Raw genomic sequence first — 21,492 nt, forward strand, 5'->3', positions numbered from 1 at the left:
CGGTCCCGTCTTCTGCCTTCTTCCTGTGCATGGATCATCATACGGTGATCAGCCTACAACCGGCTGAAGCGGGACATCGTTGCGGCCAATGATAGGCTGAGCTCCGTGTGATGATCTGTGCACAGGAAGAAGGCAGAAGACTGGACTGGAGGAACGATCAGCTGTAGCTGCACTCCGGGGAAATACAGAAAGGTGAGTGAAAGTTTGTTTTTCATTTTTTTTTCAGCCCGGGCACAACAGAGTTGGAATAGTCTGCAGTAGACTAATCCTTTATTGTCCTAACAAAAAGTGTACATAGACACTATTATAAGTTATGAATTCGATAAAAATAACAGTACCTTACAAAAGTATGTTGGATAGCCCCAAGTGAAAAGATTACCATAAAAGAATAGTATGGGGGCTTTTGATTTCCCTGGGGGACCAAAACACCACGTACTACAAAGAAAAACCAAATAAGTTTGAATAAAACAAGTGCAAATAAAATTTCATATCATATAAACAGTAGGTAAGAATGCAAACATAAAAAAATTATCATGTATTACAACCAGACACAAAATGCAACTTGAGGGCAGGGTCACACGAGCTGTATTTTGCTGCATATTTTCCTACCCATTAAAGTCAATGGGTAGCAAAATATGCAGATGATTTTGCTACCCATTGAATTCAATGGGTAGGAAAATATGCAGCAGCAAATATGCATCAAAATATAGCACGTGTGATCCTACCACAAAAGGGGTATTCACATCTCATATATACCATCACTTTATAATGAGTGGGCATCCAACCTTCTGGAATCCAATAATCTAAAGAATAAAGAGGCCTCTTTCACCACTGTGGCTTTTTCACTGTCATTCCCCATACAGCAGTACTTGGCTATTCACATACAGAAGTGCATAATAACATAAGTGTTCTGGCCAATTAATCAGACTGCCATCATTTGGAACCAATTTCTTTTAGTACTATATACGTAGCATTCATTATTCACATCTGTGAAATCATAAAGCCTATGAGCAGCTCTAAGAAACAGCATGATTGAAAGCTGATCTATTCACATGGGGACAAGGGACCCCCATTCTCGTCATCGTGGGAGCTCTGGTGGTAGTACCCCCACTGATTAGACACTTATCCCCTATCCTTTGAATAGGTGATAAGTTGCAATCTCAGCCTTTCCATAGATGTGGGAATTTGATCACTGCACAGGACCAACAAGTCCTATGGAAACGCACCAGACTAAAAAGTACAAAAAGGAAAGGTCAATGTAACTCCAAATGCACTACAAGAGCCACTACGAAACAGAGAGCATATCATGCATGGGGGTGCTAACGCTAAGGAAAAGTGTCCAGAAGAGGAGTAAGAATGACTGTTCTTACTTCCCGCTTGGGACTTGAGCATCCCGTTTGTTCTTTTATGTGATGGAACAATAAACTATACAGACATCACTTTGGGTGAGTGCAATTCTTTTTTTTTTCTTCTTTTGTTGCTGTACACACCAAACTAAATTGGCAGATCACTGTGTTTTTTTTGTAGACAAAAACAGCAGAAATCTGCCAAATTCAGCCAATCATACCATACATTGACAACAGCCAAAAAAAAAAACTGCATGACTGAATCCAACATTCACACTTTTGGCAGACATAGTTTGGCCGACCATTGTGTTTCAGGATAAAAACTATTTTCATGGGATGTTTTGTTCATGCAGAATTCAACCCATGTGTAGCTCCATATTAAATCTGACAACAATCTACATCCCATGCACATGAATGGCATTTCTGCTTAGAATTTGCACACACGTTTGTTTCAGGTGGAAAACAATGAGGATTAAACGAGAACAACAATAATGTCAATAAAAATGAAGAGTAAAATGCTTCAAAACTCTTGTGCAGAGGAACGGAGGGGCACTTGCACAAAGCAAACAATTAGCTTTCCTTTTTCAGAGGCCTTTTTAAAAACAAAAGCCGAAATTGATTGGTTGCTATGGGCAAAGTCGCCATTGTTCATCTGTACAAGGTTTGATAAATGTATGACTAAGGCTCGGTAACGAGCCGAAACTCGTTACCAGTGTCCACCATGTCTGTCTGTACCTTGGTGGTGTGAAATAAAAGAAATCTTTTAACAGAAGCAGCGCTGGATATCGTTTCTTTGTTGTGCATGTATGTATTGGTGTAGTCCACACCAGTTTGGGTGCTGCAGGACACAGGAGTGGAGCTGAATACCTGCACACAACTTCTATAAGGTTTGATAAATGTCCTCATTTGTGTGAATCCAGCCAAATTTAATGGTTGTAACAATACTCAATGCCAAAAGGTAATAGAATTATACCAGTCTAGGCAATCCTTAGGTAGCACAAATATTTCTCTTGTCTTTAAAGTTTGCTAAAAAGTATTAGTTTAGGCAAGCCTGAAGTCGAAACGATTAAGCAAACGGGTGACTGTCTTTCATTCATACAGTAAGCAGAGATCTTGAAGATGGTAAGGAATGCTGTTCCAGGCCCAGCTGGTTGCAGAACTAAATGTTGATTCCAGGACTAAAACATAGTTGTCCTTTACTAAGTATAGGCCATCAAATTGAGTCCAACCCTCAAGGCTCTTGTTTATAGGAAAGGATGTTCTATAGTGCTTATAATCTGTTGGTAAGCAGGGGTCTTTGGGGTCATACCCCAACAATAAAACTTTCATAGCTTGTTATTGGAATAAGCCATCATTGACTTTTTAAGTTCAGACGACCCAAACTGACACCTGTCATCAGAACCACAATTGGTTTGGGACTTGCAGCCATAGTGTGGATTCAGCATAAACAGAAGAATAACGGAAGGCACTCACGGTTTTGATGAGCGGAACTTCTTTATTCGGGGTGCATAAAAGCTTCAACGGTGGGACGCCAGGTTGGGTTAGACAAGTAGCATGGTAACAGCCATTTCACGCTTGACAAACAGCACTTCCTCAGACCACCAGGTTGTCAGAGAAAGCGCTGTTTGTCAAGCACAAAATGGCTGCTACCATGCTACTTGTCTAACCTGACCTGGCGTCCCGCCGTTGAAGCTTTTATGCAACCCGAATAAAGAAGTTCCGCACATCAAAACCGTGAGTGCCTTCCGTTATTCTTCTATGTATGCAGAAATTGTATCTACACTACAGAGAAAGAGCACCACTAGTTTTGTGCATACACGTGTGTTCCACTGCTCTGACAGCTTGGACTGTGATGTTTTATGAAGTCTATGCTATTCAGTTAGTGCCGATCACTTTCACTACTCAGTTCCATTGTGTGGATTCACCCTACCTAAAACAGACACATTTTTGTGTCTGTAATATAAGTCCTGGCAGTTTTGGTCAACAGACTCAAAATTGGGCCAGGACTCAGGGCCATAATAAAAACACAAAAATGTGTCTATAACAGGCTAGTGTGAACCCAGTCTAAGACAAAAGCCTCACTAACAGCAGCATAAGAACGCGTAAAAGTGTGTCAAAATATCAGTCACCTCCAGTTAAACTTTGCTTGTAGATGTTTTGACTGCATAATGGCACTTTGTAGGAGAGAAACTATTTGCTTTGCTTTCCGTCCTTTAGCCAGACGTAATGGGGTGTTCCTATTGTTATCTTCACTTTCCAAGTCAACTCCGTCCTATTGGTAAAAAAAAAATAAAAATGTTTATTGCTAAGATCTGGCAGCTAACTAAAAAGGTAGTTATTTATTTATTTATTTATATAGCGCCTACAGATTCCGCAGCGCTACAATATAAGAACAACAGCAGTTAAAGGGGTATTCCAGGAAAAAACTTTTTTTTATATATCAACTGGCTCTAGAAATGTAAACAGATTTGTAAATTACTTCTATTAAAAAAATCTTAATCCTTTCAGTACTTATGAGAAGGTTGTTCTTTTCTGTCTAAGTGCTCTCTGATGACATGTGTCTCGGGAACCGCCCAGTTTAGAAGCAAATCCCCATAGCAAACCTCTTCTAAACTGGGCGTTTCCCGAGACAGGTGTCCTCAGAGAGCACTTAGACAGAAAAGAACAACCTTAACTTCAGAAGCTCATAAGTACTGAAAGGATTAAGATTTTTTAATAGAAGTAATTTACAAATCTGTTTAACTTTCTGGAGCCAATTGATGTATAACATTTTTTTTTTCCTGGTTAACCCCTTTAACATTCTTTGTTCTTCAACCATCGTGACATTCTATACCTTTGCTATATGTATTTAAAGATAAAGAAATAAATCCACAGATACAAAGACAGATTTTAGGACTCTACTTACTTGTTCACATAGCAGCTGAACAGTAGGGAGATTTCCACTTAATACTGCTAAATGTAGTGCGGTCTGCAGAAAAATAAAATAGACTTTTAATGAGTTAAACAGGGTTTTCCCAACATCACAATTGTATGACCTTCTCAAAGGATAGGTGATAACAAGCGGTTGGACCCCCACCGATCCCAAGAAAAGAGTTAAAGTTTCCCCCAAATAAATGGAAAGCAGAGGCGTAACTTTATATTGTGAAGGAAATGGTGGTATAGTGGACTGGGTTGGTAGAGAATAGGGAATATTTCTGATGTAATTAAATTCAATTATAAAAATTAAATTCAGTCCCTTCGAAAATGTACTGCACATGATTCATTAAATGGGTACTCCAGTAAAAAAAACAAATGTTTTCAAATCAACTGGTGCCAGAAAGCGAAACAGATTTGTAAACTACTTCTATTAATCCTTCCAGTACTTATCAGCTGCTGTATACTACAGAGGAAGTTGTGTGGTTCTTTCCAGTCTGACCACAGTGCTTTCTGCTGGCATCTCTGTCCGTTTCAGGAACTGTACAATGCAGGAGAGGTTTGCTATGGGGATTTGCTTCTACTCTGGACAGTTCCTGACACGGACAGTAGTGGAAGCAAAGAGCAATGTGGTCAGAATGGAAAGAACTACACAACTTCCTCTGGAGCATACAGGAATTCTAAAAAATGAATTATTGAAGTAATTTACAAATCTGCATAACTTTAAAGCACCAGTTGATTTAAAAACATTTGTCTTCCACCAGAGTACCCCTTTAATTGTTTTTTTTCTAAAAGGAACAATTACAAAATTCAAGGGGAATTTTTTTTTAGTTTTTGCCAGACATAGCCCCACTCTTTTCTACTGGCTGTGGATGGTATTGCAATATTACTCCATTCAAATGTCTACCTTTGTTAATAGACACAGCCTATTGACAAGACTGGTGTGTCACATTATAGGCTGTATCTACAGACAAGAGGGGTGGGGCTTGGCAATAAAATTAATATACAGCAGACTCTATTTAATAATGTCAGGCCCCCCTTTAATACTAGTTTTAATAATCTTTACAGTAAGTATCACGGCATGGACTCAGAAGGGAACATAATACAGTACAAAAATGTTCGTTTAGTTTCCTATATTGATAGTTGGAGTGTTATGTGCATCTGCAGACAAGAATGCATTCTTTAGCTGTATGTTTTTACCATATTGCTGAAGTATTACAATATATGTGTTCAGTAGAGATGAGCGAACTTACAGTAAATTCGATTTGTCACGAACTTCTCGGCTCGGCAGTTGATGGCTTATCCTGCATAAATTAGTTCAGCCTTCAGGCGCTCCGGTGGGCTGGAAAAGGTGGACACAGTCCTAGGAGAGAGTCTCCAGCCCACCGGAGCACCTGAAAGCTGAACTAATTTATGCAGAAAAAGTCATCAACTGCCGAGCCGAGAAGTTTGTGACGAATCGAATTTACTGTAAGTTCGCTCATCTCTAGTGTTCATTATATTATACAGATTTTCAGGCTTCTTGCCAAACACAAAGTATTCTGCGTACTAGCCAAACATAGCTAGGGTACACTTACATATAGCATTTATGTTACAACGTCACTGTAGATCAATAAAAGAAATTTAGCAGTGGAAAAACCACTATTGTGGTCATGGTTTTACAAAACAAGCAAACTTTCAAAGAACTTTCCAAAAAACAAGACAATGCTGGTAATTGGCAATGCTGTCCTTATAAAATGTCTGACCTGGATTTTTTATTTTTTTGGGAACTTTTTATAGCAGTAGTCATGTCAGGTCAGGGAAATTTGGCGCTTTTATTCCATTTTCCTTCTCTCTCAGGCAGCTGAGCATATGCAATGCATTCTGAAAGTCTTTAGACCCTTTCACTTTTTTACATTTTGTTATGTTGCGACCTTGTTCTAAAATAAAATAAAAAACAGTTTTTTCTCCCCCGCATCCTGCCCTGAAAGGGGTGCTCCGCTGCTCTGCGTTTGTAAAAAAACTGTTCCGAACGCTGGAGTCGACGCCGGGAGCTTGTGATATCACAGCCCCGCCCCCTCAATGCAAGTCTATGGGAGGGGGCGTGACGCCCCCTCCAATAGACTTGCATTGATGGGGCGGGGCATGACATCATGAGGGGGCGTGGTTATGACGTCACAAGCTCCAAATGCTGAGCAGCGGAGTACCCCTTTAATACCCCATTATGACAATGTGAAAACAGAATGTTAGAAATCTTTGTTAATTTATTGAGGACCCAGCCGCTGATGAGCAGTGCCTGGTTTCCTCCCGATGGGACACTTAGAATTGAGGCTTAAAAGTTTCATCTATCTTGTTTATTACAGATTAAGAGTCCGTCAGGGGGGCTTTCATGTGTACTGAGAACTGTACTTCTTCCTGCCCACTCTGCCTAAAAGCCCAGATGTATAGAGTGTTGTAATTATGGCTTACTTTCTGGAAGTTTCTCCGTCTGCACACTGGATCTTTGAAGCTCAGCCAGAGTGACCATTGGGTTATTGGTAACTTTTCCCCCCAAGTTACTTAGTTTGGTGGGGGCAGCCAGCTCTAGGAAGAATTCTGGTTGTTTCAAACTTATTCCACTTAAAGGGATAAACAAAATGTTTTCAAATCAACTGGTGCCAGAAAGTTAAACAAATTTGTAAATTACTTACATTTTTACTATTTACAAATCTGTATCCTTTCAGTACTTATCAGCTGCTGAATACTACAGATACTAATGAATACTGCATAGTTCTTTTAAGTCTGACCACAGTGCTCTCTGCTGACACCTCTGTCCATGTCAGGAACTGTCCAGAGTAGAAGCAAACCTCTCCTGCTCTGGACAGTTCCTGACACGGACAGAGGTGTCAGCGGAGAGCACTGTGGTCCGCCTGTAAAGAACTTCACAACTTCCTCTAGAGCATACAGCAACTGATAAGTACTGGAAGGATTAATATTTTTATATATAAATAATTTACAAATCTGTTAACCTTTCTGGAGCCAGTTGATTTGAAAACCTTTTTTTTTTCCACTGAAGTACCCCTTTAAGAATTATGAAGGCCACTATGCTTTTGGGAACTTTCAACAAAGCATTTTTTTTGCACCCTTTATTGTATCTGTGCCTCCACGCAATCCTGTCTCTGAGCTCTACAAGCGGTTCTTTTCACCTCATGGCTTGGTGTTTGCTCTGATGTACATTGTCAGCTGTAAAAACTTATATAGACAGGGTTGTGTCTTTCCTGAATCCTATCAAATCAACTGAATTTACCACAGGCGCAGAGATATCTCAAATAGGAGCAAAAGAAATAGGAGGCCCCAACAGCTACATTTCAAGTGTTATAGTAAAACGTCTGAATACTTACAGTAGGTTGATGCTAAATTTTCATGAATCCTTTTTAATAAATTTGTAAACATTTCGAAAATAACACTTTGTCATTATGGGATACTGAGTGCAGAATAATAGGGAGGGACTTGATTTTTTTTTTTTCTTTAGCCAAAAGCCTCAACATAACAAAATATGAAAAAAACAAAAAGGGGTCTGAGAACTTTCTGAATGCACTGTAAAGCATGCAGCATAGAACTCTCACATCGTTTCTGTCAGCGGAAGCTGGCACACAGCCAACATTCTGTTATAAGGGTCCGACAAGATGTCCCATTTGTTCTTTATTTAGAAAAGGTTATAAACAAATGTCATCAGTCTGTAACTTTACTTCCGACTATCACCTTACATCAGTCAGCTCGGACATCGTTGGTCAGTTCATGCCTGGAATAGACATTAAGTATTCAAAAGACTACGAGAGATCTTAACCGTAAGGTTTTCATTGCAACCATAAAAAGTTGTTAAATATGTTATCCGGTGTAAACCTATTTTATGACTCTTATGGCTTCTCTTTAAAAACAAAATGTAAGAAAAAATGTACCGTAATTTTTGCCCTATAGGACGCACCGGCATATAAGACGCACCCAATTTTACAGGTGCAAAATCTAGAAAAAAAAGATTCTGCACCCAACAGTGATCTTCAACCTGCGGACCTCCAGATGTTGCAAAACTACAACTCCCAGCATGCCCGGACAGCCGTTGGCTGTCCGGGCATGCTGGGAGTTGTAGTTTTGCAACATCTGGAGGTCCGCAGGTTGAAGACCACTGGATAAGAGGTAATATTCACGTGTCCCCGCCGCTCTGGACCAGTCACCGCTGCCCTGGATGTCGCTCCATCGCTGTCGCCGCGTCCCCGGGGTGTCCCCGACGCTCCGGATGTCTTCTTCCCCGGGATCCACGCTCTCCGTCGCCGTCATCACGTGGCTACGCACGCCGCTCCTATTGGATGATGGGACGGCGTGCGCGACGACGTGATGACGTCTAAGGAGAGCACCAGCCATGCAGGGGATCCCGGCACGGAGCAGACACCGAGGAGGCAGGTAAGGGCCCTCCCGGTGTCCTGTAAGCTGTTCGGGACGCCGCGGTGAAATCCCGAACAGCCCAACTGAGCAGCCGGGTTACTGTCACTTTCGCTTCAGACGCCTTCAGACGTGCCTTTTCATGCCTTTCACAACATGTATAGGAAAGCACACAAGAATGCACTTTCCTATACAGTGGGCCACTGCAAAAAATAAAAATAGACACCATGATGTATGCTTTTTTCTACCATTGTGGACAATGGCTGTTGTGTGCCAGTGACTTACATCGGAAGTATATATCGGAGGTATAAATAGAAATAGATTCTTGTTGGGAAAAGTCTATTCTGCCCATGTATCATTTACTTTTTCTTTTTACTTTAGGAAAGATATATGTCTATGCCAGGCATGTTTACATTGACTTACTGTGGATTTACCACATCTGCTGGAGGACTGCCCCAAGTATCTACTACTCTTTCAGTAAAATATTACAATAAAAAGTGTATAATAAAATAACTTTAGATTATGCTTTGTTGTACTTGTGTTGAACTTTAAAGTCACTTCCCTGCTGACCCTTACTTAACCCTGTGATGTATGCTAGTAACAAGATGTAAGCAGAGATATTTTCCAATCTGATATAAGTAGGAATTGCATGGTTATTTTGCATCCACTCCTACTTCTTTAAAGAAATGAATATGAATCTGGGCTGGGTGTTCTTCAGTGTTATCTCCAATATACTGTGTAATTACCTAATTACTATTGCAGCATGATACAGGAGGGAATGAGATCAAGATAGATAACATGTAATATATGGAAAACCTCCATTGCCTTTGCCTTAATTATTCAGGTCAGACACTATTAAAGGAACACTAAGTTTCAGGTGATTGGAAAAAATATGGAAATCATATGACTGTTGTAGTGGATAATCGAACATGTTCAATCTCACGGCAGAATTCCATTTTTTTTTGTTGCGGGCTTCCAGGCAGTCTGATCTGGCATCTGCAATCACCCCTGTCAGGTGACCCGCTACTGATGCTGCCCGATATTGCAGCGAGATTCAAATCTCCCACAGTCCATACCCAAACGCCAGTCACATCTGGAATTCTGTGTTCAGTTCTGTAGACTTCGCCCACAAAGAGGCTTTCATAAAATAGTGCAGTTCAAAAATAAAATGAAACATAGAGCCGGTCCAAAGACGGGCTACAAAAAGCGACAGGTCTCAAGCTCAAAAGTTATCAGAAAAGGCTTAGTGTACCTGTCGTTTGCAAAAACTTTTTATTTAATGTAGATAATACCATTATACTGTATGTATATTTGTAATATACATTGGTCAAAAAATGTGTATGTTTTTGGGTGAAAAAATGCTTTCCTTTCAGTTATTGCCTTTGTGTCTCTGTGAGGAGATCAAATACAGGAAGTGTGGATGGGACAAGCAGGGCTCTGTGCAGGCTCCTGGCTTGTCAATCATCCTGATTTTTGAGCTGTGAACATGTCATAGAGCCTCACTGCACAGAGCCCTGCTCATCCTCAATACACAGAGCCCTGCTTGTCCTCAGTGTACAGAGCCCTGCTTGTCCTCAGTGCACAGAGCCCTGCTTGTACTCAGTGCACAGAGCCCTGTTTGTCCTCAGTGTACCTAGTCTTGCTTGTCCTCAGTGTACAGAGTCCTGCTTGTCTTTACTGCACAGAGCCCTGCTTGTCTTCAGTGCACAGAGCCCTGCATGTTCTCAGTGTACAGAACCCTGCTTGTCCTCACTGCACAGAGTCCTGCTTGTCCTCACTTCACAGAGCCCTGCTTGTCCTCACTGCTCAGAGCCCTGCTTGTCTTCAGTTTACAGAGCCCTGCTTGTCCTCAGTGTACAGAGTCCTCCTTGTTTTCAGTGCTCAGAGCCCTGCTTGTCCTCAGTGCACAGAGCCCTTTTTGTCCTCAGTGTACCTAGCCCTGCTTGTCCTCAGTGTACAGAGACCTGCTTGTCTTTACTGCACAGAGCCCTGCTTGTCTTCAGTGCACAGAGCCCTGCATGTTCTCAGTGTACAGAACCCTGCTTGTCCTCACTGCACAGAGTCCTGCTTGTCCTCACTGCACAGAGCCCTGCTTGTCCTCACTGCTCAGAGCCCTGCTTGTCTTCAGTGTACAGAGCCCTGCTTGTCCTGAGTGTACAGAACCCTGCATGTTCTCAGTGTACAGAGCCCTGTTTGTCCTCACTGCACAGAGCTCTGCTTGTCCTCACTGCACAGAGCCCTGCTTGTCCTCAGTGTACAGAGCCCTGCTTGTCCTCAGTCTACAGAGCCCTGCTTGTCCTCAGTGTACAGAGCCCTGCTTGTCCTCAGTGTACAGAGCCCTGCTTGTCCTCAGTGCACAGAGCCCTACTTGTCCTCACTGCACAGAGCCCTGCTTGTCCTCAGTGCACAGAGTCCTGCTTGTCTTCAGTGTACAGAGCCCTGCTTGTCCTCAGTGTACAGAACCCTGCATGTTCTCAGTGTACAGAGCCCTGCTTGTCCTCACTGCACAGAGCTCTGCTTGTCCTCACTGCACAGAGCCCTGCTTGTCCTCAGTGTACAGAGCCCTGCTTGTCCTCTGTGTACAGAGCCCTGTTTGTCCTCACTGCACAGAGCCCTGCTTGTCCTCAATACAGAGTCCTGCTTGTCCTCACTGCACAGAGCCCTGCTTGTCCTCAATGCACAGAGCCCTGCTTGTCTTCAGTGTACAGAACCCTGCTTGTCCTGAGTGTACAGAACCCTGCATGTTCTCAGTGCACAGAGCCCTACTTTTTTTTTCAGTTCACAGAGCCCTGCTTGTCCTCAGTGCACAGAGCCCTGCTTGTCCTCAGTGTACAGAGCCCTGCTTGTCCTCACTGCACAGAGCCCTGCTTGTCCTCAATACACAGATTCCTGCTTGTCCTCACTTCACAGAGCCCTCCTTTTTTCAGTGCACAGAGCCCTGCTTGTCCTCAGTGTACAGAGCCCTGCTTGTCCTCACTGCAGAGCCCTGCTTGTCCTCACTGCACAGAGCCCTGCTTGTTCTCAATACACAGAGTCCTGCTTGTCCTCACTTCACAGAGCCCTGCTTGTCTTCAGTGCACATAGCCATGCTTGTTCTCAGTGCACAGAGCCTTGCTTGTCCTCAGTGCACAGAGCCCTGCTTGTCTTCAGTGTACAGAGCCCTGCTTGTCCTCAGTGTACAGAGCCCTGCTTGTCCTCACTGCAGAGCCCTGCTTGTCCTCACTGCACAGAGCCCTGCTTGTTCTCAATACACAGAGCCCTGCTTGTCCTCAGTGTACAGAGCCCTGCTTGTCCTCACTGCACAGAGCCCTGCTTGTCCTCAATACACAGATTCCTGCTTGTCCTCACTTCACAGAGCCCTGCTTGTCCTCACTTTACAGAGCCCTTCTTTTTTCAGTGCACAGAGCCCTGCTTGTCCTCAGTGCACAGATCCCTGCTTGTCCTCAGTGTACAGAGCCCTGCTTGTCCTCACTGCAGAGCCCTGCTTGTCCTCACTGCAGAGCCCTGCTTGTCCTCACTGCACAGAGCCCTGCTTGTTCTCAATACACAGAGTCCTGCTTGTTCTCACTTCACAGAGCCCTGCTTGTCTTCAGTGCACATAGCCATGCTTGTTCTCAGTGCACAGAGCCCTGCTTGTCCTCAGTGTACAGAGCCCTGCTTGTCCTCAGTGCACAGAGCCTTGCTTGTCCTCACTGCAGAGCCCTGCTTGTCCTCACTGCACAGAGCCCTGCTTGTTCTCAATACACAGAGTCCTGCTTGTCCTCACTTCACAGAGGCCTGCTTGTCTTCAGTGCACATAGCCCTGCTTGTCCTCAGTGCACAGAGCCCTGCTTGTCCTCAGTGCACAGAGCCCTGCTTGTCCTCAGTGTACAGAGCCCTGCTTGTCCTCACTGCAGAGCCCTGCTTGTCCTCACTGCAGAGCCCTGCTTGTCCTCACTGCACAGAGCCCTGCTTGTTCTCAATACACAGAGTCCTGCTTGTCCTCACTTCACAGAGCCCTGCTTGTCTTCAGTGCACATAGCCATGCTTGTTCTCAGTGCACAGAGCCCTGCTTGTCCTCAGTGCACAGAGCCCTGCTTGTCCTAAGTGCACAGAGCCTTGCTTGTCCTCACTGCAGAGCCCTGCTTGTCCTCACTGCACAGAGCCCTGCTTGTTGTCAATACACAGAGTCCTGCTTGTCCTCACTTCACAGAGGCCTGCTTGTCTTCAGTGCACATAGCCATGCTTGTTCTCAGTGCACAGAGCCCTGCTTGTCCTCAGTGCACAGAGCCTTGCTTGTCCTCAGTGCACAGAGCCCTGCTTGTCCTCAGTGTACAGAGCCCTGCTTGTCCTCACTGCAGAGCCCTGCTTGTCCTCACTGCACAGAGCCCTGCTTGTTCTCAATACACAGAGTCCTGCTTGTCCTCATTTCACAGAGCCCTGCTTGTCTTCAGTGCACATAGCCATGCTTGTTCTCAGTGCACAGAGCCCTGCTTGCCTTCAGTGCACAGAGCTTGCTCTGTGACCTGTGCAGAGATCATTCTACAGAGAGGGTGAGGCTGAGCTGCTATTGTCTCATCAATGCACTGGTGTCACCCTTCACTGGAATGCTGTAAAGATCACTTTCTAGCAGCCTCCTTCTTTTCATCATAGACAAAACATGAAATTTCAGCTTAATTTTAGGCCTAGTGGCCAGAATGAAAACTTCAAGATTTAAGGATTATTTAATTATATGAATAGTAAAATGAATAATTAGAAGAAAATCCCCAAAACATTCTTAAAAATATTGTTAACATAAAAACTTGATTTTAACAATTGGTCACTTTCTGATGACATGGCCCTTTTAAGGCCATGTCCGGAATTTCCATGTGGAATTCTGCATTGGAATTCCGCTGGAGATTCAGCAGCAGTAGAGTCTCATTGTATTCAATGGGATTCTGCTGCGCTGTGCACACGGCACAACATCTGGCGCTGAAATGCCGATTTCAGTGTTTGCAGAAAGAATGAGCCTGTCTATTCTTTCAGCGGAATCCGCACGGAATGCATTGCTGTCTATCAGACGGCGCATTCCCTTGCGGTCCTAGTACCGGCATGTTATGCCTGCACCCCTCAGTCTGCGTGTTGTCCGCACAGAGGTTTTCCTTGCAAACATAGCCTAAAGAACTAAATCTATGCAGTCTGGAGGAGAGATTTAAATATGTTAAAGGATTAAACAAGGATGTGACTTTAATAAGAAGCTAAACACAAGAAAAAGGGGGCACAATCTGAGGTTAGGTGGGGGGAAGCAATGTGAGAAAAAATTATTTTACTAAAACAGTAATTGATGTATGGAACAAACTTCTGGCAGATGCTGGCCACAGATGCATGTGATTGGTGGTTTCCTATTGAACCTCACTATCATTGCATTCTGTACTGGATTCCTGGATCTTAAAGGGAACCTATCATCAGATTTTGCCATATATGCCATGTGTACCTACCCAGGAAGTAGTCTCCTGGGCGGGGAGCTATACTCACGTAATTCCACATGTCAGTCACGCTAAGGGGGCACGATGGGACTAGTTGAGTATAGCTGCCGCCCAGGGGACTACTTACGGGGCTTGTGGGGAGACATTCAAACAGTATATCCTCACCATCCCTGCTGGAAGGAACGTCACCCAGAGATAGTGAGGAAGAAGATTTTACCATATATAATGTGTTGCCATGTATTAAATATGGTAAAATCTGATGACAGGTTCCCTTTTACCTTTTGTTTGTCTATGACCACTCTTCTTAATTTTTGACACTGCCACTTATGTTGACCCTGCTTTGCATATGACTTTACGATTAATTCTATGTTTGTCCTGACATTACCCTCTGGCTCTGACCTTGGCTTGTCACCTGACTTTGTTTCTGATAATGATTTTGTCAATGTTGTGCCTGTCTGGTTTTGACCCGGTTTGTCTGGCATACCCTCCTTTCTTTAGCTACGCCCCAGAGGCGCAGCTTGTAGCTTCTGGGCCCCAATGCAAAATCTGCAACAGGGCACCATGCGCCAATGATAATACTGCTCTCTTATGGGGAAGATGTGCTTTGGGGCTCCCTTAGGCCCTGATGCGACTACTACCTCTGCTACCTCTATAGCTGTGCCCCTGCTAGGCCCTGTGCACTTACCTAGGTAAGGTACCTTCAAGCAGTTGGGGGCCACCATTTAGGGCAGATCGTCCAAGTAGGTAGGGACAGTGATATGAGTGGAGATCAGGGCTGCACATTTCCCCCTATGTTATATTATTTTAGGAAACTGCTTAAAATGCAATCCTGTAATAGTAAAAGTGACTTAAAACTGAAGTTCCAAGTGAATATAAGAAGTATAGCACAGCACTTGCCTTTTGTTAAACGTTTGAGCTTTTTTTTAAGTTTAAAAAAAAAATAAAAAATAGTAAAAGTAATAACTGACATTCCTGTGGTTAGAATCCAGGCTGAACTTTTGTTTCCATTTTCCATTTCTGACACAGCAGACTCCCAGGGTAATAGTTTTTTTTTCATAATACTCTTTGAGAAATTCTTGATGATATAGTTTTTTCACAAATACGTAATATTCAGCAATCATTTCTTTCACTAGCTAAAATTGAGAGTATTGTATTATGGCTACATGTACTAACTCCCAGTAGTCAAATGCTAAGCAAATGTACCATATGGCTAATAGGAGGGCTGAATGACTATAGCAGACTTATAGTTATAAATCATGTGTACTTTTGAGGAGAGCATCCCCCCTACTTTGTGGCTTACCTGACCAAAATTGTCCGTATGCCTTGGGCTTGCACCTGAGTATATTAGAAGGTGTGACAATTCACAGTAACCTGTATAACATAAAACATTCCATTAAAACTAACCAAAACTTGTAGATTTGTAGTTAAAAATACCATATTTTAGACAGATATGTTGTGTAGAGGGAACTGTTGTCCAACAAAACAGTCATCAAATTAGCTAAAAATAAAGAGATAAATATAAATAAATATGGGCACCATCAGGGTTGAATTTATTTTTCTTGGATTATTTATTAAAAAAACTTACGAACACCAAAGTGGACCTGTCAGCAGGAAAATAGTGGTGTAAATAAGTACATGGCTTGATAGGAATAGTCATTATGATTCCAGGCATAATTTTTTTTTTTTTCTAATGTCCCCTTCATGGGCGTCATACAAGCCTTTTTGTTAATATGCAAAGGAACTCGAGTGCCCAGGAGGCTTTACCCAGCACTGCTAGAGCCCAGGTAAGTCCGGCACATGTCCTCTTTATTATCACCCATTGGCCCATTTGCTTCCCCACTATTTGACTGAAAGCAGCTAGATAAAAAGGACATGGGCTGCACTTGCCTCTTGCCATGTTGGGCAACACGCCCTGGGCACTTAAAGCTTATATGCATAATAGCCAAAAGGCTTCTATCTCGCCAATGAAGGTGGCTATTGAAATAAAAAAGGTATGCCTGGAATCCTGATGAATAGCCTAATCTAGCCACATGCTTATTTATACCCCTGTTTCCTGCTGACAGGTCCTGTAACACAGTTTGATTTTCTGAAGTTTGTATACTCTCTGTATACTCTCTCTCTGTATATTCTGACTTGGACCATAAATGTAAATGCTATAGCAAAAATGACATAGTGTGTCCTTCTGACTGTTACTGACTGATGACGCTGAATGACAATACTGCCATATGCCTTGACTTGTAGAGAAGTTGCTATACTTGTTTATAATAAAGATGTCTATCTGTCAACATGCAGGTTAAATCAAGATTGGGCATCTACTGCTACTTTACTCATTGCTCACCTAATTTTTCCATACGCCAAACTAACACCGAAGGATTCAATTTGGAGCTACCTTATTGAATATGTGATAGCCTGGGGGATGTAGGGTATGGGGAGTGTAGCTGTGCAGTAATTAAAGAGTGCTTGTTAACCCTTGCTATTCGTGATGCCAGGGTGAGGGCTCCTCAATAATGCTTTTCCTACCGCCACCCTTCCCAAGAGCGATAGGGAGGTAGATAAGAATAGATTGTCCACAACAGGAGAGTCTTCTGAAACAGTATTAACTTTTACTGAAGGTTTTCTGCAAACTTCAATAACATAACAGTCTCTCAGCACAACAACAGCTTTCCTTGGAGATTGACAAAGGTTGGGACTTTAGCATTTAGAGTCTTTTGGTACTGTGCGTTATTCCACTGGATTTAGGGGTTTAGTTGCGGTCGAGTAGTCACACTAGCATTAGCAGGGATTTAGATTTGAACTCATGGTTTTGGTTCAGCTGAGGCTGGCAGGTTTTTGAGGCCTAGCGTGTCTTTATAAGTTGCGTAGCACCATCCTGTTAGTCCAGCATCCACGAGAGCAGCAACCCAAGAGAGCGATAATTGGACGCAGCTCCCTTATATGGGCAGGGGCTGGACTAACGCTAATTGGTCCAAACGGATGTCAATCCCCTTTACAGAGAATGCTGGGTAACACGTGACCCAAGGACCTCCAAAGGTCCTCCAACATACCATAGAGGTTACTAGCATGGTCACATGACCGAAGGTCCTGCGACGCTGAACAAGGTAAGTTCTGTACATTACTATAAAATATATATAATTATTAAATATATACATATATATTATTATTAGAGATAGACTTGAGGAGAGGTGACTAGGGGCTCTCCCACCTGAGGAACCCTATCTGAATGCAGTCACTCTGACTTTGGGGACCTCTACACTAGGTACGGTATGCAATACTGTACCGGGACACCACAAATATATCCCAAATTCATTAAAAGGGGAACTCCACTGCTCAGCATTTGGAATAAACTCTTGAACTTATGATGTCATAGCCATGACCCCTCATGTTGTCACGCTCCACCCTCTTAATGCAAGTCTATGGGAGGGGGTGTGGTGGCTGTCATGCCCCCTCCCATAGACTTGCATTCAGGGGGTGGGGATTGATGTCATGAGGGGGGCGGGTGTGATGTCACAAGGGGATGGGGCCGGCTCCAGCGTTTGGAACAGTTTGTTCCAAATGCTGAGCAGCGGAGTACCCCTTTAACCCTTCAATTCATATGTAATCATTGGAAAACTTTAGTGGAACCTTATTACAGCCAATGGATTGCTCCAAATGGCACCTGGGTTCTGCTGTAATTTCACTTTAAATGTCTGCATTATGTGGGATGTAGCTCCAATTATAACAGACAATGCTACCCTTATGTAGTTCCCTAGAGGCCCTTTTAGATGGGCAATGACCAATTGTGATAATAATTGCTGGCCCTTTTACATGGGTCACTTATAGGGAACAGACATTTCAACAAATTTTTATTTGGTCATTACTGATCCATGTCAAAAGCCCTTAAAGGGGTACTCCGGTGGAAAACATTTTTTTTTAATCAACGGGTGCCAGAAAGTTAAACAGATTTGTAAATTACTTTTATAAAAAAAATATTTACCCTTCTTTTTTAATTACTTTTTTGTCTTGTCCACAGTGCTCTCTGCTGACACCTGATGCCTGAATCAGGAACTGTCCAGAGCAGGTTTGCTATGGTGATTTTCTTCTGCTCTGCACAGTTCCTGATACGGACAGAGGTGTCAGCAGAGAGCACTGTGGACAAGACAAAAAAGAAATTCAAAAAGAATCCTCTGTAGCATACAGGCTCCTCTGTAGCCTACAAGTGCTAAAAAGTACTGGAAGGGTAAAGATTTTTTAATAGAAGTAATTTACAAATCTGTTTAACTTTCTGGCACCAGTTGATATATATTTAAACATTTTTTTCCATGAGAGTACCCCTTTAAGTTTGGCCCTTTGTCTACATATTGTAGTGTTCTATAAAGTTTGGTCTATTGCCAAATGAATGAGTATAACATACTTATCCCTATGCATAGCATTACACGTCCTCCCTGGGCACATGAGTTTAAACCAGTGAAAACTTTTGCAGTCATCTCTTGGATTTACTGTCTCCAGTGATTTGTTTACATAGAATGCAATAACCTCTAGAAATAGCCCTATTATTTCTCTGATGTAACTGTACACTGTACTATATACAAGTAGCAGCATTTGCCCTTCAGTTTGCTCTCCGTGCTTTCATTAAAAATGCATGTTTTAAATATTGTTTTCTGCTAGTACTGTGGAAATAATAATACACTTCAGATGCTATTTTAAGTGTCAGCTATCTTTCAGGGCCAAGAATTTGAAACATTAATACAAGAAAACATTAATACTAGTTCGACATGCCTCAAATCTGGAAAAATAATAAACAATAGAGTGTATATAAAAAAAACTAAAACATAATAAATAACATACAGTCACACACACATAACAGTTAAAGGGTTACTCCGACGCTCAGCGTTTGGCATGATGTGAAAGCCCCGCCCCCTCATGATGTCATAGCCACCACGCCCCCTCCAATAGACTTGGGTTTAGGGGCGGGGCTGGGCTATGACGTCATGGGGGGGGGGCTATGACGTCACGAGCTCCTGGCGCCAACAGTTTGTTCCAAATGAGCAGCGGAGTGCCCCTTTAAAGGCTGTAGATATCATGGACTGACAGATTCCTTCTGCTGTCAAGACTAAACATAGTAAATTAAATAAGGAATCATTTGCTTAATTTTTTATATAGGATATGTATTTAAAGCAATTTTCCTGGACTTTGTGGTCTTCAAGACAGGCCAATGGGAACTACATTGCAGTATCCCAGCCACAATGACTGGAGTTCTGTGCTTCCAGATACACACACTTGTACACCCGGATGCAGCAGCTCTACTAAATAACTGATCGGCTTGAAGTGAATGCATCGCTTAGATTTTTTTTTTACTGATTAGGTCCAGATATTAAAATATGTTCTTTTTTGTTTCTATTCTCTGATAGTGAACTTATTTAATTTTTTAGTACAATATTATCAGCCATCTTGCCTGATCTGTTTTAATAGCATTTAGACACAATAGGAGAGATTCATCAAAACCTGTGCTGAGGAAAAGCTGACCTTTTGGCATAGCAACCAATAGAAAGGACACCATTTTAGGATAATTTTTGATAATATGGAAATTAAAATGGAAGATAAAAAAAAAACAACATAAAAAAACAAAAACATAAAAGCTTGATTTAAATTAGGGATGTCCCGAAGCCATTTTATTTATGACCAAGTATGAGATACTTTGTGAAGCCTTAGTCGAAATTCGAACATGAGGACCTCACTGACATTGACACCGAATTAAGATATGCCCCCAGTTGTTAGTTGGAGAATAATCCCTATTAGGTAGAAGCCCCCAGTAGTTAGGTAGGGAATCCCCCCTATTAGGTAGAAGTCCCCAGTAGTGGAGTAGGGAATTTCCCTTATTAGGTAAAAGTCACCAGTAGGGAGGAGGTAGGGAATCATTCCTGTTAAGTAGAATCCCCCAGTAGTTAGGTATGGAAACTCCTGTATTAGTTAGAAGCCCCCAGTAGGTAGGTAGCTATAAAAATCCTTCCCTTTTAGGTATGAGCCCCCAGAAGAAAGGTAGCTAGAGAACTCTCCCATTTTAGGTATAAGCCTCCAGAAGATTGGCAAGTAAGGAATTAGGTTGAAGCCTCCAGCAGGTAGGTAGTCGGGTAGATAGGAAACCTCCTATTATGTATACAGTGGGGATCAAAAGTTCGGGCACCCCAGGTAAAAATGTGTATTAATGTGCATAAAGAAGCCAAGGAAAGATGGAAAGATCTCCAAAAGGCATTAAATTACAGATTAGATTCAAATTACAGATAGATTCTTATAATATGTCAACAAAAGTTAGATTTTATTTCCATCATTTACACTTTCAAAATAACAGAAAACAATAAAATAGCGTCTGCAAAAGTTTGGGCACCCTGTAGAATTTATAGCATGCACTGCCCCCTTTGCAAAGCTGAGACCTGCCAGTGTCATGGATTGTTCTTAATCATCATCTGGGAAGACCAGGTGATGTCAATCTCAAAGGTTTTAAATGCTCAGACTCATATGTCCTTGCCCCAACAATCAGCACCATGGGTTATTCTAAGCAGTTGTCTAGAAATCTGAAACTGAAAATAGTTGACGCTCACAAAGTTGGAGAAGGCTATAAGAAAACAGCTAAACGTTTTCAGATGTCAATATCCTCTGTTTGGAATGTAATTAAGAAATGGCAGTCATCAGGAACAGTGGAAGTTAAAGCAAGATCTGGAAGACCAAGAAAAATATCAGACAGAACAGCTCGCAGGATTGTGAAAAAAACTATTCAAAACCCACGTTTGACTGCACAATCCCTCCAGAAAGATCTGGCAGACACTGGAATTGTGGTACACTAGTCAACTATAAAGAGATACTTGTACAAATATCGTTTTCATGGAAGAGTCATCAGAAGAAAACCTCTTCTACATCCTCACCTCAAAAATCAGCATTTTAACTTTGCCAATGAACATATAGACAAGCCTGATGCATTTTGGAAACAAGTTCTGTGGACCGATGAGGTTAAAATTGAACTTTTTGGCCGGAATGAGCAAAGGTACGTTTGGAGAAGAATTTAATGAAAAGAACCTCTGTCCAACTGTAAAGCATGGGGGTGGATCAATCATGCTTTTGGGTTGAATTGCAGCCAGTGGCACAGGGAACATCTCAGGAGTAGAAGGAAAAATGGATGCAATAAAATTTCAGCAAATTTTGGATGCTAACTTGATGCCATCTGTGAAAAAGCTGAAGTTAAAGAGAGGATGGCTTCTACAAATGGATAATGATCCTAAACGCACCTCGAAATCCACGGGGATTACATCAAGAGGCATAAACTGAAGGTTTTGCCATGGCCTTCACAATCTCCTGACCTCAACATAATTGAAAGTCTATGGATAGACCTTAAAAGAGCAGTGCATGACAGACAGCCCATAAAT

At 42.4% G+C, this 21,492-nt stretch overlaps 1 protein-coding gene across 2 annotated transcripts in view; it reads right to left on the reverse strand.

Annotated features, from left to right (window-relative positions):
- LOC130361127 (uncharacterized) overlaps window positions 1-21,492 on the reverse strand; it is a 43,001-nt gene that overhangs the window by 8,941 nt on the left and 12,568 nt on the right. For both annotated transcript variants that reach the window (XM_056563729.1, XM_056563739.1), the window contains exons 4-7: window positions 15,399-15,469; window positions 4,252-4,314; window positions 3,476-3,618; window positions 339-435 (exon numbers count right to left, since the gene is read on the reverse strand). In XM_056563729.1, coding sequence (XP_056419704.1) covers window positions 339-435; window positions 3,476-3,618; window positions 4,252-4,314; window positions 15,399-15,469 — 374 coding nt within the window. The remainder of the gene's footprint in view (window positions 1-338; window positions 436-3,475; window positions 3,619-4,251; window positions 4,315-15,398; window positions 15,470-21,492) is intronic.

Source organism: Hyla sarda, chromosome 1 (assembly GCF_029499605.1).
Source record: "Hyla sarda isolate aHylSar1 chromosome 1, aHylSar1.hap1, whole genome shotgun sequence".
Taxonomy (NCBI): Eukaryota; Metazoa; Chordata; class Amphibia; order Anura; family Hylidae; genus Hyla; species Hyla sarda.